Here is an 18021-nt window from a genome sequence, read left to right on the forward strand (position 1 = left end):
GTTTTTTTAGGTGGGGGTGGGTTGAAAAAGTCACTATTCTAAGTCACTGTTCTGTGAAACTCAAAGTAATACACCTATAGGAAAAGTTACGAGAACATTTTAAGTTTATTTCTCATAATCTCAGGGTAATAGTGCTACTTTAAAAATTATAGATGGTTTGTCTACGGTAGTGTGATTACCAAGGCAGCAGTAAAATTTGTCCCGAAGTTAGCGGTTTTGGCTCCCCTCTGCAGACCGACACTATTTGTGATTCTGAGAATCACAAAAACATGAGAATGTTTTTTCTCCAAAAGTTATTATATCTGACTGTCTCAGCCGTTCAGTTACCTTCCGTTGTTCGCTGCTTTATCCTCAGAACAGTTTACAATCTGTTTTCTTCTCTGCTTGTAATTGTTCAGTATAGTGTCTTGGGTCTCCCAATGATCAGTAATTTTCAGCTGTGTCAAATTCAGTAGAGTTGCTAGCGTTGCTCTGATGCAGGTTAATTAGCTAGGTGAAAATGGCACACTCGTTTGGGAACATGTGTTTTTGGGCTTAAGCCACTTTGGAACTATGCAGTTTGAGTGGGAAACAGTTTAGAAGATGTAATACATACAAAGATACCTTCATTTCTTAGGTTGTAGAGTGCTGGTGGGTAAGAATAGATACATGGAATTAAAAGTCATAAAATAATTACAGATCTACCCATATCTAGAGATCTTGTTTCTTCAGGGAATGCTTCAAATAGTTCTTTGGAATGGAAATGAATGTGTTGAATGTGTACATTTTGGTGATTTAAATAAACTCTAATTGCTTAGTGTAATTAACTGTTTTGAATTAAATAATAGAAAGTTGCTGGACTATGGAAATACAGTTCTTTCTTTTTCTTTCTTTAAAATACAGGGAAGTCGAGATAACATGAGTATTGTACTAGTTTGCTTTTCAAATGCTCCCAAGGTCTCAGATGAAGCAGTGAGGAAAGATTCAGAGCTGGATAAGCACTTGGAATCACGGGTTGAAGGTAAGTAAGAAAGGTGATTTTTTTTTTTTTTTTCATTTAGAAGGAAAGGAAAAATATTCTCCCTTGTTTATCAAGTAATTCTTTTAGAATTAGGAGAAACAATTAAGTATTTCAAAACAAGGCCTTAAAAAACAAGCATCTGTCTGCCTGAGATTTAATATCACATCTTGGACCAATGTGTGGGAATTTATTGGCAGGGAGAAGACAAGTATGTCTATTATACCACCAAAGAGAAACATTTGAAAATAGTCTGTTAAAGCGTGCCATTTTATTTCCCCTTTCCCTGATTATGCTTTTAGTAGTTGAAGAGTCCATTGAAATTTGCTTCGGGGCTTATCATGAACATCAAGTGCTGTAATTCCTCCCAAGTTAATCACAGGAATTCATTATATCATATGTTTTTATCTTACTGATAAGAGTCGGTGTCGATGTTGTGAAAGAGTATTGACTTTATAGTTGACCCTTGACCAGCGTGGGGGTTGGGGGTGCAAACACACTCACTATCCCCACCTTCCCCTCCCATTCTCCCCCTCAGTTAAAAATGTGCGTGTATAAGTTTGACTCCCCCAAAACTTAACTACAGTAGTCTGCTATTGACCGGAAGCCTTGAACAGTCAGTTAACACATATTTTGTATGTTCTATGATATGCTGTATTTTTACAATAAAGTAAACCAGGGAAGAGAAAATGTTACTAAGAAAATCATAAAGAGAAAATATATTTACGATAATGTACTGTATCAGAAAAAAAGCCACATACAAGTGGACCCACACAGTTGAAACCTAAGTCATTCAAGGATCAACTGTACTTATTTAACTTTTTATTTTGCAGTAAGTTTAAACTTTAAAGTTGAAAAAATATAGAGAGCTTCCGTGTACAATGTAGTACCTTTTACCTAGATTCCCCATTTGCTTACATTATAATTCATTTGACTCTGTCTGCTTTTTATAACATACACAGTCGTTCTTTTCTCTCTCTCTCTCTTTCTGTCTCTCTCTCCCTCATTGTGGCAATGTCTGCAGACATATTTGGTGTCATAACTGAGAGGGTGTCACTAGCCTGTAGTGAGTAGAAGCCAGGGATGTTGCTTAACATTTTGTAGTACACAAGACAGCCTCCACCAAAAAAAAAGGGGGGGTGGCTGGTCCAAAAAGTCAGTAATGCAAAGGCTGAGCAGTCCTGTACTATAGAGATACAAGTCTAAGGCAGAAAAATGACAGTCCTGCCTTCAAGAAGCTTGCAGTCTGTGCTACAGTAAACATCGTCTACAGTGGAAGTATGTGGCGGCACACCGACTTCAGGCTTGGGGTGGAGAAGAACTTGAGAAAGTGACATACGAAGTTGAAACCTGAAGGACGAATATGAGTGAACTCTACAAAATGGGTTGGTTGGAATGGCGGAGAAAGTGTTTCAGATCAAAGGAAAAGCACATGTGAAGATCTAGAAGTAGGACAAGGCTTCTCTGCATAGAGCCTTTGGAGATAGGGGAGTCGGGCAGCGTTGAATGGGAGCGGTGAGGTTATGGTGACAGCGAGGGGCCTCGGGAGGCATGGTGGCTGCTGAGGACACTGCTTTTTTGTTGTTTTAAAGTAAAGTGGCACCCTCTGATTTTTGAGGAGTTTATGTCTTAATACTGGCCAAATAATCATGCTCTAAAGATGCGTTTTCCATAAATGGTAAATATAGATGGAGCATGTAAATGTTTTATTTTGTTCTAAGCCTTAGCAAGTTCTGTGATTTATTTTTCTTTTTTCTTTTATTTTTTTTTTAAAGATTATATTTATTTGGGGAGGGGCAGGAGCAGGGGGGAAGGGCAGAGGGAAGGGGAGAAGCAGGCTTCCCGCGGAGCAGGGAGCCCGACTTGGGGCTGGATCCTGGGACCCTGGGCTGGATCCTAGGACCCTGGGATCATGATCTGAATTGAAGGCAGATGCTTAACTGACTGAGCCACCCAGGAACCCCTCCTTTTTTATTTTAAATTGTTGTGTAACATAACGACTTCGGGATCAAAAATCTTATAAAATAGCATGGATGGACCTAGGAAGTATTATGCTAAGTGAAATAAGGCAGTGTTTCACTTCCATGTGGAATCGAAACAACAAAGCAGAAACAGACTAATAGGTGTGGAGAACAAACGAGTGGTTGCCAGAGGAAGGACAGGCAGACTAGGTGAGGAGAAATAAGAGGTGCAAACTTCCAGTTATCAAAGAGGTCACAGGGCTGAAAAGTCCAGCATAGAGAATACAGTCAGTAACATTGCACTAATGTCTTATGGTGACTACACTTACTGTGTCAAATCACTATGTTGTACACCTGAAACTAGTATGTCAACTATTCTTCAGTGAAAGATAAATAACCTTATAAAACAATTCCTAATATTTGTCCTTCTTACAATCCTTATTCACCTATCACTTTTTTTGTAATTATAACTTTTGTATTATTCTTGTATAAAATTAGATCAAAGTGTTTTTCCATGTAGCTGTCTTGTGTTCACAGGGGTCATTTTTAGTGATTATAAACCATTTCACTCAGTGACTATACCAAAATTTTCTTAACTGTCCCTGTATTGTTGGACATTTCATTTCTTGCAGTTTTTGCTTTTATGTATGCAGATAACTTTTTATATTACTTTTATTCCTTGTGTGATAGATAATGTTTGCTTTTTTTTTTTACATTTTAAAATTGGTACTACAGAAACTAATAATGCACTGTATGTTAACTAACTTGAATTTAAATTAAAAAAATAAATAAAATTGGTACTACCAAATAGTTCCCCCTGTTTCACTGTCTCTGAATCCTGAGCTAACACGTTAATTTAGGAATTCTTTTTAAAACCCTGCAGAAATTATGGAGAAGTCCGGTGAGGAAGGAATGCCTGATCTTGCCCATGTCATGCGCATCTTGTCTGCAGAAAATATCCCAAATTTGCCTCCTGGGGGAGGTCTTGCTGGCAAGTAAGTAGAACAAAAAGAACTAATTTTGAGTTCATTTATAATTAGTAATTAAGTAATTTTGGGGAAGAAGTATATCAGTTATCTAAAGATGAGATGGGTTGATGGTTCTTACACTATACAAGACCTTTAAAATTTCATTCAAAGGGTTTTTTTTTTTAAAGGGAATTATTTATCATGTGCTTTGGAAGTGAAGGTCCTTCTTTCCTTTGTAAGTGAGAACAAATGGCTTGTGCTGAATCAAATTCTAAGTGAAATGTAGAAACTTGGCAAGTATTTAGTGTGGCAGTTAATTTTTGAGCATATTCAAGATGAAGTATTATTTTAAATAGAAGCTGAATTGTATGTAATTTAATAAAACTAAAGCATAATTTTTTTTAGGCGCAATGTTATTGAAGCTGTTTATAGTAGGCTGAATCCACATAGAGAAAGTGATGGGGTAAGTTTTCTTTTACTTCTTAAGCATTTAAAATAATTTTATAATGTCAATATTAGATATAATATATTCACATAATGAAATCTATAAATTATTATTACGTTTCATGTTAAGTAGTCAGTTTAAGGAAATGTCTAGAATTGGAGGTAGAGATACAGTTCTGTTTTGTAGATAAGCTTGTTGTCACTTAATGGGCATCAAGTACCTTTTTGTTGGGCTGTACTTATTTCTTCCCTGTATGTCTGCCTTTCCTTCTCCTCCTCCTCCCTGACATCTTAATTTTGAGGCGAAGAACATGCTTTTAAATATCTCACTTTCTCCTTCAGCAGGCTGCTATCATCACTAGAACTTAGTGATAGAGAAATGAGCTATTATTTTAAAGACTGACTTTCAGTGCCCCTTTGTGCCCAGTTAAATACCTGAAGATAATTTCTTTCTTGACCTTAACATTGCCACTGCAGGTGTTTCGTGTTGAACTGAGATAACCATTTTTATTGTACCCTGCTGTGCTTCATCAGAGCAAAGCTCTATCCCTTTACCTTCCTTAGAAATACTGATGAGCCGTCAGCTGGACCTCTGTAGTGTTTTTATCTTAGCACTAGTACCAGGAGACAAAGCAGTGCCTTCTTTTTTTATTTTTTAATTGCCCTACCTTTCAGAGTCAGTAATTCGATTAAGTATTTTCTTGTAGGGTTTTCAAGTTTTTGGACATCTAAAAATGAATAACTTAATGTTTAGCATATATGCTTGAAATATTTAAGGGAGCCACAGTTAGTAATGAAACTCGTTGAGAAGAGATAGACTCACCCTCCAAATCTCCAGCTCCTCGGGGCAGGTCTTGAGAGAGACCCCGCCACTGGTAGAAATGATGTATCCTCTTAGTTGAGCCGTTTTGCAGGATTCATTTTTGCACAGCAATATCCTATCGTTTCTTTTTTCTTAGCAATAAAAGTATCCTTGCAAAAAGAAAAATTTTACAATTAATACATTTTAGTGAGTTGAAAGCTGCTACTGTATATTGCTAACAACAGGTTTTATATCTTGGTCTAGAGTAGTGCTTCTGCGTCTTTCTTTTGTGTCCGGTCCCTCGAAGTATTAAGACTTGTATCTAAAGCTTTAAAAATTCATTTAAAAATAAAGATACAGCATGTGATACATTTAGAGAGAACCCTAAATCAGGCAAACGAGGACAGAGTGTTGACACAACTGAAAAGCCCGTGGTAATTGGGTGGTGGAGTGAAGAGAGACTGGTCTCTTCAGCTAGATCCTAGGTTCCACACAGCATCCAGCATCATGGGTAGAGGAAATAAGCCCTCAGAAGGTAGTTATTGAGTCATTAGTAACCATTTAAGTGCTCGTGTTTCCTCATGTGCTTGAAAATGTACTCCTGGTGTGTAATCTTGAAAAATTTATCTCACTACGCTTTGCCGAATCTCTTCAAGGTTCCCCAAGAAAGTTGGCTGCTCTTACAGCAGATACAATTTTACAGAAATGTTTCATACCCCTAAATTAATGTTTAGGTTAATGTTTTAAACTTTTTTCAAAGATAGAAAATACTTATTACACATAGTAGCTCTTTAAGCAGTGAATAAATAAACAACAGAGCCATGAAACTGAAGAGACATGCTCAGGATAAAAAGTGGCCTTGAATAGGATTATTATAGGACTCTGTAAGTTAAGGTGATGCATACTTAATTACCTTTATACATAAGCTTTCTAGTAAGTCAGCAGATCAAACACGGACAAGCTACCACGTGGTGAATTGATGTAGGGAGGAGACTTTACAGAACATCAGGCCTGGTCCCATCCCTACGCTCAGTGCAGCTTGCTATGTGGAGATAACCACACGAGTTAGAAAGAAATGATAAAATACAGAATGTGATGAATTGCCATGTAAATTGTACAGTGATTGCTGGGAAAGTAAGATTTTCAGAGAAAAGAGGAGATTTGAGGGGCGCCTGGGTGGCACAGCGGTTAAGCGTCTGCCTTCGGCTCAGGGCGTGATCCCGGCGTTCTGGGATCGAGCCCCACGTCAGGCTCCTCCGCTATGAGCCTGCTTCTTCCTCTCCCACTCCCCCTGCTTGTGTTCCCTCTCTCGCTGGCTGTCTCTACCTCTGTCGAATAAATAAATAAAATCTTTAAAAAAAAAAAGATTTGAAAAATGATTAGAATGACAGAAATGCAAGGAGGAGGAGGATAGTTCAAGTGTATGGGAGAGGCAAGAACAAAGTGTGAGCTATCTTTAAAGAAAGGACCTAGTTTTGACTAGAGCAGAGAACTGCTGTGGTGAGAAATAAGAATTGAGGGTGCCAGAAGTCTTTTTGGAGAGACTGGAGAGGCCTTTTGAACTTTATATTTTACAGTGAGGAGCCACCATATGTTTGCCGCAGAAGAATGGTAGACTCAAAGAGTATCTGTGGTATTTATATCTGTTAGAAACATGTGCAGTGTTAGCTTAAAGAGATGCTGGCAGTCAGCTCGTGAAATCATGGCAGAGATCAGATGATAAGTGTAAACTCATTATTAGATATATGGATTGCAGAAACTTCCCTATTTACCGTATAACTTTTGCAGCCCAGAATCCTATGTGGGGAAATATTACTCTACCCTTTCAGAATAATCACGACCTTAGGAAAATGTTGAACCAGGGGCGCCTGGGTGGCTCAGCCGTTAAGCGTCTGCCTTCGGCTCAGGTCATGATCCCAGAGTCCTGGGATCGAGCCCCACATCAGGCTCCCTGATTGGTGGGAAGCCTGCTTCTCCCTCTCACACTCCCCCTGCTTGTGTTCCCTCTCTTGCTGTCTCTCTCTCTCTCTGTCAAATAAATAAATAAAATATTAAAAAAAAAAGAAAAGAAAAAGTTGAACCAGAGTAGAAGCAGAAATATACTAAATGTACATTAGCAGAAATGTACTAAAAAACACAAGAAGCAGAAAAAAATGAAGTAATTCTAGGAATTAAATTCTTAGCTCTTAACTTGAACTACTGTAGCAGTGGAGTAGGTACAGACGTGTTCCGTAACTGTTCTCAGCTTAGATCCGTGCCGTGTAGACGGTGTGGCCAGGAAGGACAGTGGCAGGAGCTGACAGTTAGGGTTTTTTTAATAACAAAAATAAAATTTTGTACAGATATTAAAAAAAAAAAAAGAATGCTAGTCAGAGTTAATCAGAGATGTATTTAGATTCCTAAGATGTCTGCTTTATATCAGAGATAGACTTACCCTGCTGTGAATGCCTATAGGTAATACCATTAGAAATAGGGACTTATTTATTTTTCTTACATTAAAAGAAAATCTTTTGGATAACGAATTTCAAAAAGCCAAGTGGAATGTAAGCCAGAATTTGTTTTTATAATATTCCTTTTTTTTTTTTTTTTTTTAAATTTTAGAGTGAAAGAGCAAGAGTGCATGGAGGGCGGGGTGGGCAAAGGGAGAGGAAAAGAGGGAGAGAGAGAGAGAGAGAGAGAGAGAGAGAGAGAGAGAGAGAATCCCAAGCAGCCTGTAAGCTCAGCTTGGGATCTAACATGGGGCTCGATCCCACAGCCCTGAGATCATGACCTGAGCTAAAGTCAAGATGCTTAACCGAGTCACCCAGGTGCCCCTATAAGTCAGAAGTTAAAACATTTAAAATATATTCAGAAAGCTCATATTTAGGAGAGTTTTCTGAAGTTGTTTACTAAATTTGTTTTATCAACATTTTGTAATATGTTCAGACTTCTTAATGCAAGCAATATTGACATTTTCCCAACTGTTAAAATCTTTGGAAAAGAGTCTAGCAGGGACTCTCGGGTGGTTTGTGAATCCCCAGAAAGTTTTTGAAAATGTGTTCGTGGACATATACAGTTTTTCATGAGAAGTATAGTATGTGTGTGGTTTTCATCACTTCCTCAAAGGAGTCTGTGACCTCAAGAGAATAATCACCTACAGGAGACCAGAAAAAAATAAAACTGCGTTTTGCTCTAAGCTGTTCTTACAGGGCGGGGCTCTGAGATCACGGCCCTTTACTTCTACTAATGCTAGGTTGGGGGCACCTGGTTGGCTCAGTCCGTAGAGCATGCAGCTCTTGATCTTGGGCTTGTGAGTTCAAGCCCCATGTTGGGTGTAGAGATTACCAAAAAAAAACAAAAAAACAAAAACAAACCAACAAAACTATTTCATTGATTTAGATTCTGATTTAAAAGATACCACTAATCAAATAGCCATATGTGTTGCTGATTTTCCACGCGTAAAGGGAGGACTTGTAGTTACCAGCTGTGTGTGTGTGTGTGTGTGTGTGTGTGTGTGTATAAAAAGTCATAGGTGATGTCCTCAACACCCTTCTTTTTATAGGTAAGACTAAGCGTCAGTGAGAGGAAGTAGTTTGCCTAGGTTGCAAAGCTAAACAAATCATACAGCCAGAATTTGAATCTAAGTCAGGGCAACTCCGAAAACTGTTCTCTTTACACCTTTCTATGTTGCCTCTCTAAGTTACTTAGAGATTACATATATGTCTGTACCCCACTTCTCTCTCTTATCCACAAAAAATCACTTCCTATTCTTTTGTGAATCTCTTTAATAGTCTTAAGATAGTCTGGTTTTGATGAGGAATATTTTATAAAGTTTTTGAAATGAAGCAGCCAAGTCCCATTTTTTTTCAGTTTTTTTATTTAAATAGTACACATTTTTATCCTAATCCAAAATCTTTTTAAGGGATTTGGATTTTTAAGAAGGGAGGAAAGACAGGACAAAAGCCCAAAAGAGTCTCCATATTCTATTTTCACATTAAGTTTTATATATATAGTCTTTTTATTTTGATAATTTCAAATAGATCAGTTATAAACATAGCTGCTTTTACATTTTTATATTACAGTTTCAGGACTATGTGAATACTAGTGTTTTTTTTTTTTTTTTTTGTAAATTGTTTCTTTACTTTTTTACTTGTCAAAGCATTTTTATAGAGAAGATCTATACTGTTTGAAAATACACTGAACTTAGTCTATTTTTAAGGATGGTATGACATACCACTTCTCTTAGCTTGTGTGGTCTCGACCATCTAAATGACTCTTGAAAATTATTTCAAATTCATTAAATTTTATATGATCCTAGCAAATAACAGCTAATTAGAATCTTCCTTGGTCATTGTTAATTGTATCTCATGAATTCCTATTTGAGGATTTTCAGTTCTAAAAATTACTTTTAGCTGACAAGCAGAAGCTAGGACTCCACCAAAAACACTGTAAATATTTATATTAGCATTCTTTACTATTTTCTCCATTGTTTTAGCTAATCACTTGAAGCATTTTGCTTATGGCAACTACATTAAAAATGCAAATAAATACTAGCTAGTTAAATTTTATCTTTTAAATGTGCTTAATTTATTTTCCCCTTCTGTTTGCTGTCTGATTTATCTATATTCCTATGTCTTATTTAGGATAAGGCCGTATTTTCATGAGAGATTTGATTCTTTTAAACTGTGTTTGTCTAGAAGACAGTGAAACCTTGAAAATTGAAACAGAGGGAAAAAGTTCTATATTCTCATCTCCATAATTGCCTAAGTTTATTTTGCAGAATAATTTTAACCATCCCATCTACTATGATTTTTTTGTCCTTTAATTTCATTAGTCTTTCTATGTCAAGGAAATACATTGTAGATTTGAATATGAAATAATTTGTGGTCCACCTCAATAATTTTAAGCACTATTTCTTTAGTAAGTGTCTATTTATATGGCTCACTTACTACGTTACTTACCATAATGTATTCAAAAGAACATTCAGAGGGACATAGATGTTAATTACATCTGTATAGAAATCCGAGCTGTGTCACTTACTACTAGTATTGTCACCCTGACAACTTCAATCTCTCTGAGGCTATAAATTTCTTCACTTACAAAAATTAGGGTTGTGGTACCTATTATGTAGGGTACCTGTGAGGATTAAATGAGATCATGTCCATAAAGTTCTAAGCACAAACATTAATTTTCCTTCCCTAGGGGGTAGGGAGGATACAGAAAGGAATGTGAAATTCTGTTTACCTTAAAGAGTTTACACAGTCTAGTTGAAAAGACTTACGAACAGTTGCAAGGTGGAATTAATTGCTATAATAGATGTGTAAACATGATGTGTATATAGGAGTTCAGGTAAAAAAAAAAAAGTGCAGCTGAACAGTAGGTTCCTTTTCTGATATTAATGAAAATCCATAAGAGAGTTGTGGAACAGTATTTTGAAGAGTCAAATGAAATGGCTGGGAAAGAGGTCTCACCCATACATCTTTTATCCAGCACAATGGGAAAATGTAATTGGCTTTGAGATAAAATGACTTTTAAATGTGGTCATTAGGTTAAGTTCTTTTCAGTTCAGTGGCTTTGTGATGCCAGCCAATCGTAAATTCATCCTGATTTGATTTACAGGTTTGGTTTTAATATATTTTTTTTAAAGCGAGTACTCCTCCCCATCTCCCACTACTACAGAATTCACAGAAACATAGATGCTTACTGTAATAATAGGTGTCAGATGGAGAGTGAGAGGTACTTTATCTTGAAATTGAAATACAACCAAAATTGAAATACAACCAATATAACAACCTTTTTATCAATAAGTTCAAGTAAGTAGAGCCTATATTGGAGGTTCTGTATGTCAGAATCACCTGTCAGGCTTTAAAAAACTCACCCCAACCCAGTGCATCTGAGTATCATTTGATAGAAATTTTAATATCTTTAAATTTAAAGATTTTATTCATTTATTTATTTAGAGAGAGGGAGAGAGTGCGAGCAGGGGGAAGAGCAGAGGGAGAGGGACAAGCAGATTCCCTGTTCAGCGCGGAACCTGACATGGGGCTCAGTCTCATGACCCTGAGATCATGACCTGAGCTGAAATCAAGAGTCAGACGCTCGACCAGCTGAGCAACTTGGGCGCCCCATTTGGTATCTACTTCATCTTAAAAGCTACACAGGCAATCCTGGTATGAAACCAGGGTTGATAATCACTTCAGAATTTGTTTCAATGTCCTAAAAGGTTTTTTTGTTTTTGTTTTTTCTAATAAAAAGGAAGTTGTTGGTTTGAGTTTTTGAGGGCTCAGGGAGTGAGGTGGAGGAGTCTCTATGCCCTCTACTAAAAGTTGTTTGTGATATACCATCCAATAGAAAATTTCCGTTTGGAAAACCTGATTAAAGACAAGGTTATGATTAGCAAGCATTCACCTTGTTGCTCCATCTTAACCTTTCCTGAATAGATTCAAATGAGAAACTTTATATGGGGAAACATGTTTATTTAGCACAGAAGGAAAGGTAAGGGAGAAAAAGTAAGGAAAATCTTAACAGAGGGTGCATTTTATTATGTTCTCATATGATAAATTTTGCAAATAAAAAAAAATGTTATTTGGGGCACCAGGCTGGCTTGGTCAGAAGAGCATGTGACTCTTGATCTCGGGGTCCTGAGTTTGAGCCCCACGTTGGGTGTAGAGATTACTTAAATAAATAAAAATTTTAAAAGTTTTAAAAATTAAAAAAGTTATTTTACAGTTAGTATACATGAGATAGAAAATTGGAAGAACTCAAAGAAAATAAACATAACTTCACTATCCATTATCATTATTTGTATATTGCTGTATTTCCTTTTCCCAAAAGCATTTTACAGATAATATTTTAAAACCAGCGGATACATAGACATATACATACACATATACATACAGACATATAGTACATACAGTGTCATCTCTTGCTTTTTGCCGTAAGGGCACTCCCCCCCAAAAAAACATTCAAGTGCTCTCATTTTTCTCATAAACATCGCCATGTATTATGTGGTTATATTTGTGTTACCTTTGTTTCTTTGTTGCAGAATTGTAGGGTAACAGTCCTCCAGAGATGGTTTGTGTCAGATCATCTATATCAGTAACCTCTTTTGAGTTTTATTTTCCCAAGATTTTATGGTGAAGACTTCCAAATAGCGAGAAAAATTGAAATGATCATAGTGAACGCCTATACACCTTCTGCCTAGATTCAACAATGTTAACATTTTACCATATTTGCTTTATCTCTCTTTGTGTGTGTGTGTGTGTATATACACTACTTTTTTTTTTTTCTTTTTTTCCACTGAACCTTTTGACAGAAAATTGCAGACATCATTTTGGCATATTTTGGCATGCCACTCTTAAAAATGAGGACATTTCGGGGCGCCTGGTTGGCTCAGTTGGAGCGTGCAACTTCTGATCTTGGGATCATTGGCGTAGAGCTTACTTGAAAAAAAAAAAATGAGGACATCTTTCTATATAGCCATAATACTATTATCATTCCAACGGAATTTAAAATTACCATCCAGTACAAGTCCAGATTTTCCCAGTTGTCTCTAGAATGACTGTGATAGTAGTTATTTTGAACGATGGTCTGATCAGCTTTTAAAAAGTTATCAGTCAAGCATATTAATGAAGTCTGTAATCAGGCCCCCACTTTTTTTCCTCTTGCCACTGAGAAAGATGACTCTGAGCCAGCTTTGAATAGGATGTCCTACATTCTGGATTGTATGATTGTTTTCTTGTGGTGTCCTTTTAACACGATCCTCTATTCCCTGTTTTCCTATAAATTGGGAATTCGCTTTATTAGGTTTATATTAAACATTTTTTGGCAAGAACATAGGACATGGTTTTGTACTTCTAACACATCTCATCAGGAGGCACACGGTGTAAGGTTGTCCTGCTTTTAGACTGCCAGCTTAACTGGGATCGGCTTCAGTGTTAGAGCTTGTTCTGCTAACGAGATAAGTAGCTGCTATTGCAGAAACCTGTCAGTTTTCCAAAACTTTATAAAATATAAAAGGCTTGAGTAGTTTCCTGTTCTTATTATCATGTTTAAAATAATTTATTTTGATCTAGAAATGTTTTTATTAAAATATGTAAGAACAAAGAAGAAAGTAAATTTTTACCCACAAAAGCATTAGAATTGCCCGAAAATCCAGTTTCAGTTTATATAGTTCTACATTTTGTACCTCCTCTCTTTACCTGTCATTTAGCAGCAGTGATGAAGAAACTAATGTTCTAATGGCCTGCTTTTCTGTCCTCTCCTATTGCTTTAAATACTAATTTCCTTTTGTACTAAATCATTCTAGCCAATTACTGTTTCCTCTGTTAAGCAAGTCAGTTTTAGGAAATGCTTGTGTTGCTGTTGAATTCTAATAGAGTAAATTTCAGAGGAAGCTTCAAATGCCAGTGTGAAATAAGGTGTAAACTAGTTCATGGTAATTTGCTAAAATTAACTTGATATTCCAAGTGGAAATTTTTATTGACACAAGTTAAGACTTGATACTTATTTAATGAAATGTTCTCATGCTTAGACTCTATTACTCGTGGTAGAGAAATGAGTGTTTTGCTGTGATGATGTTATGAAATACATGTGATATCCTAGTTTGTCTACTGACACTGGGGTCTTGAATCTTAAAAAAAGGCCTCCGAGGAAGCAGAGGAAAGTGGATCACAGGGAAAATTGGTGGAAGCACTCAGGCAAATGAGAATTAATCATAGGGGAAACTACCGACAACTTCTGGAGGAGATGCTGACTAGTTACAGGCTAGCTAAAGTAGAGGGAGAAGAAAGCCCTGCTGACCCAGCTGCCACAGCTACTTCTTCGAACAGTGATGCTGGAAGCCCAGTGACAATGCAGGCAAGCCATACTGAATCAAACAGTGATCTTGCTGAATTAGACAGCTATAATGAAGATGCAGGGACACAGAGGAGTGGTGAACAAATATGACTTGACTTTGTGCTGATATTTGTGTGATCTTTGATTTGCTGGTTTTTACTTAGGAGGTGTAATGTATGCATTTACAGAACCGTTTTGTTATTTGAATCTTGGTAAACTAGTTTTATGACATTCATATAGCCTTGTTTTTTAAGAAGGCCTTTGCATACACCTTTATCAGATAGTTTAAAATGGACTATTTATAGTACTTTGAATTTAACAAAATTATATGTCATTTCATATTGTATGCCAGAAATGAGGCTACTAGTTATTCAAATCAGTAGTTAACTTCCTACTAGATAAGATTAGAGATTACTTACTGATAAGCAAGATGACATTATATTGTGGAAAAACTTGTAAATGTAGACTTCTGCTGCTTCACAGTATTTTACATAATAGTACACTCATCGTTAGCGTTGTAATAAATTTGTGTTTTCTTTAGCAATTTTAGTTCTTCAAAGAATGGCAGATGCTGGCCTGTACTTTTTTTTTTCCCCCAAGGATGATAATTTGTGTGTTCTTTGACTTGTTTATATTTTACATCTCTGTAGTTTTATTTTTAGAAGTTCTGAGCTGTTGGATGTGTGGTTATTTTTCCTTTCTCTGTATTCTTTATTGAAACCTAATTTTTGAAAAACCTATGTATTATCGATACAGCTTTGGTTTGTATATTCTGTATAGCCTAACTACATACATCAAAATGTATGTCAACCAAGTGTTTAGAATGAAATTATAAGTGTTCAAGTCCAAATAAAGCATGTGCTGTGGAATAATCTATGCATGTTGTACTTATTTTTAAATTAAAAAAAAATTTAAACAACCAGGTTTGGTATATTGGAAAAATACTCAGTAGAAATTCATTTGTATTAATAGAAAATTAGAAAACTTTTGGCTTGGCTTTTGTCATTAACTAAAAGAAAACATTTTGAGAAGTCTTGCTTATTACTCAAATCCATTTTGTTTCTTATCCCCTTTTTGTGACACAAAATATTAATCTTTGGCCAGTATGGACACACATAGACATGTCAGGGAGTTGCCAAGATGAGCGTTTTAAAGATTGCAAGACTGGCCTCATTGCTAGAAGTATTCATCAGATATTAAGAAATGCAAGAATTTTACAGGTATTTTAAATAGTGGCAGATAGGAGTTTTGTTTTTGTTGAAGTAGGTTTTAAAGATACAGGGTGGCTATCAGTCACATGGGAAAATAGTTCTTAGAACAAATATTTTGTGACTGTAGAACATTAACTTCTCTTCTTCATGTTTATATTTATCATGTATCTAAAGTTGCTTACGGTGCCCTAAGTTGAAACTTTGGATCTTCAGATGTAGCTGATGTTTTGATCTATTTTTCCAATGCCAGAATATTTTTAAGTGGTTTGAGAAAGAGGAAGGCATTTGGTGGAGAGGGGAGGGAAAAAACCCCGCACCAGTTATCTGTCTGTATTAGATAGATCCATGTGTATGCACACAATATATACTACACACACCTCTCTGTAAAAGTGCCTTTTCAAACCAAGAAAGGAAGGTAATTTGTTCATCTAATTTTGTTTTCTTTTGAAATTCAATCCAACCTGGAAGTGGTGTAGGCAAATAATAATAATATTCTTCCTTTTCTCTTCCTGTAGGGTGCTGGAGATCTAGAAGACCCATGGTAGCCTTATAAACCTTCTAAAATGCTTTTGATTCTGAAAATTGGGGGAAAAAAACCTTTTAATCACAATTTTCTTCAATACAAGGGAAAAATATTCTTGTGGATTCCCAGCGTTTTGTGATATGAGCAGAAAATCATTAGCATTTCCCATCATTTGTTCATATTTGTGTTTTCTGATAATTGCCACTTGTAGCATTGCCTGTACTACAGTATTTTTTGCCAACCTCAGGCATACTGGTTACATCTGTACTGAACTTTGGGCCCTAGGAGCCAACGGAGTTATTTCACCACAAATAACAAACTCTGCCTGAGGTGCATGGGAATATAGTTAGCCGTACTCTGAAGATACATTATGTTTTTGTTTTTTTGTTTTTTTTGTTTCTTTTTTTTGTTTTTTTTTTTTTAGACAAGACACACAACATATAAGCATGTAAGAGTAAAGAATTGTATGGGATGTTCCTTTCTCAGTTCACCAAGTTGGAAGCCTTTTGCAGCTCTGTGGCTTGAAATTTCCTTTGAGCAATTTACTATAGGATATATATTTATTATTAATTGTTATTTAATTTTTTTTCCTAATTTTACCTGTATTACCAAACTGGGTTCTCCAATAATGTCCAAATTGTAACGTTGCCTGCTTTTCAAGATAAAGTGTATTTGGCAATAATATTATAAACCCTTACAAATTTTATGCATGTACCTACTACATCCTTCAACTCTCACTAGGAAATCTTTTGAAACCAAATGGATTAATTTATGGCTATTTATAATTTGCTTTGACATCTCACTGCTGCAAATTTTTTTAAATGATGAGATTTGCCTTTATAATGTAAATTGTGATTTTTGTTTTACATGTGGGTTTCTATAGTTTTAATTTTTCAGCTCTTAAGATACAAGTTTTGTGTGTAATTTGGTATAATTTTTAATTGTTTACGTTATTTTAAAAGCTCAGAATATCACATTGAAATGACTATAAATACATTTAAAATTATCTATTTTAGATCTAAGGAAATATTACAGAGATATTTTCATGGGTTCAGTAACCTTTCATTTTATAACATTGGGCACGGTACAGAGTGGCTGTCACATAAGGTACTTGAAGATTATTATTTTAATTCTATTTTTACAATAACCTTGAATTCTTGAGTTCTTTTTGAGTTTTGCATGTAGTAAATCCAATTACTGCTGAACATGAAGAGTAAAATATTTATCGAAAAGAAGCCGTTGGGGTAGGAGAAGCAACGAATGTATCCATTTGTACATGGTTTACCTGTTGTGGATGCTTTGTAAACATTTTCCTATATGTTTAAATTGTGTTTCAGCAGGATGTAATTGCCCTTGTGTGTAGTTAAAGTGAGTCATCATCTGGTCCTGTGTGAAATGGAATTCATGATATTTTCTGTAACATTTCCCTGAAGCTGTTTCCGGAGAGCCACACATTTGCATACAGACAGCCTTCCTGATCATTTGATTCATTGTGCACCTGATTTTTGGTCTAAAAGGAATTATTGCCACAGTATATTTTATTTATTCTTTAGATTTTAGCCTTGTAAGTTAAAGTGCTTTACATGATGATGTTAAAAGCTATCTGTCCCTTTACTGGGTTTGGGGGGTTGTAAAAAGATAGGGAATGAAGAATGCAAACTGGTTTATTGTTCAAACTGTCCACTCTGCTCCAGCCTTGTACCGATAGTACCTTTCCAGTATGATATTGTGGTGTTTCATACAATGCAGTGAACATAACCAACTTGTTACCTAAATAAAGAATTGATAAAAACAGTGTGACAGATTACTATTTGGTATGATTTTTAAAAGTAAAAGTCCAGTTTTGAATGTAATTTTTAAACGTTTTACATAGTTGGAATATTTGTTGTGAAATTTTTCATGCAAAACCATGTAGGTGAATTGTAATTCCAAAGAGGAATTAACCAAACTGTACAGGACAATACTAATTAACCCCCTCTTCACTCCGAAACTTTTTTTTTTTTTTAATGCCGTTTCAAAAAACCTTTTTCAGGTGGTTTACTGGCCCTTGAAATACAAATAATGTGTGAATTAGCAAAAGAAAAACCTGAACTCAGTCTTTATTAATCTGAATTGTCTAGTCCAGCTGTTTTCAAATATTTTAGTCTTAGGACCCATTTATATTCTTTTTTCCATTTTTAAAGATTCAAGATCCCCAGGAACTTTTGCTTTTATGGGTTTTATTTTATTTATCACATTAGAAATTAAAGCCAAGAAATTTTATATATATTTTAATTCATTAAAAAATGAAACCATTGC

General features: G+C 35.7%; 1 protein-coding gene across 2 annotated transcripts in view; it reads left to right on the forward strand.

Annotated features, from left to right (window-relative positions):
- The window catches only part of PPM1B (protein phosphatase, Mg2+/Mn2+ dependent 1B), a 74566-nt gene extending 57046 nt beyond the window's left edge, over positions 1–17520 (forward strand). The window contains exons 3-6 of one of the 2 annotated variants that reach the window (XM_045771833.2): positions 883–1000; positions 3842–3953; positions 4332–4389; positions 13795–14865. In XM_045771833.2, coding sequence (XP_045627789.1) covers positions 883–1000; positions 3842–3953; positions 4332–4389; positions 13795–14100 — 594 coding nt within the window. In that variant the 3' untranslated portion in view covers positions 14101–14865. Of the gene's footprint in view, positions 1–882; positions 1001–3841; positions 3954–4331; positions 4390–13794; positions 14866–15715 lie in introns of those variants that run through there. The other variant, XM_045771834.2, reaches the window with a different exon arrangement.
- The last annotated feature ends 501 nt before the right edge of the window (positions 17521–18021 follow it).

The sequence above is a fragment of the Ursus americanus genome, chromosome 7, assembly GCF_024610735.1.
Source record: "Ursus americanus isolate L20-20 chromosome 7, mUrsAme1.1.p, whole genome shotgun sequence".
Taxonomy (NCBI): Eukaryota; Metazoa; Chordata; class Mammalia; order Carnivora; family Ursidae; genus Ursus; species Ursus americanus.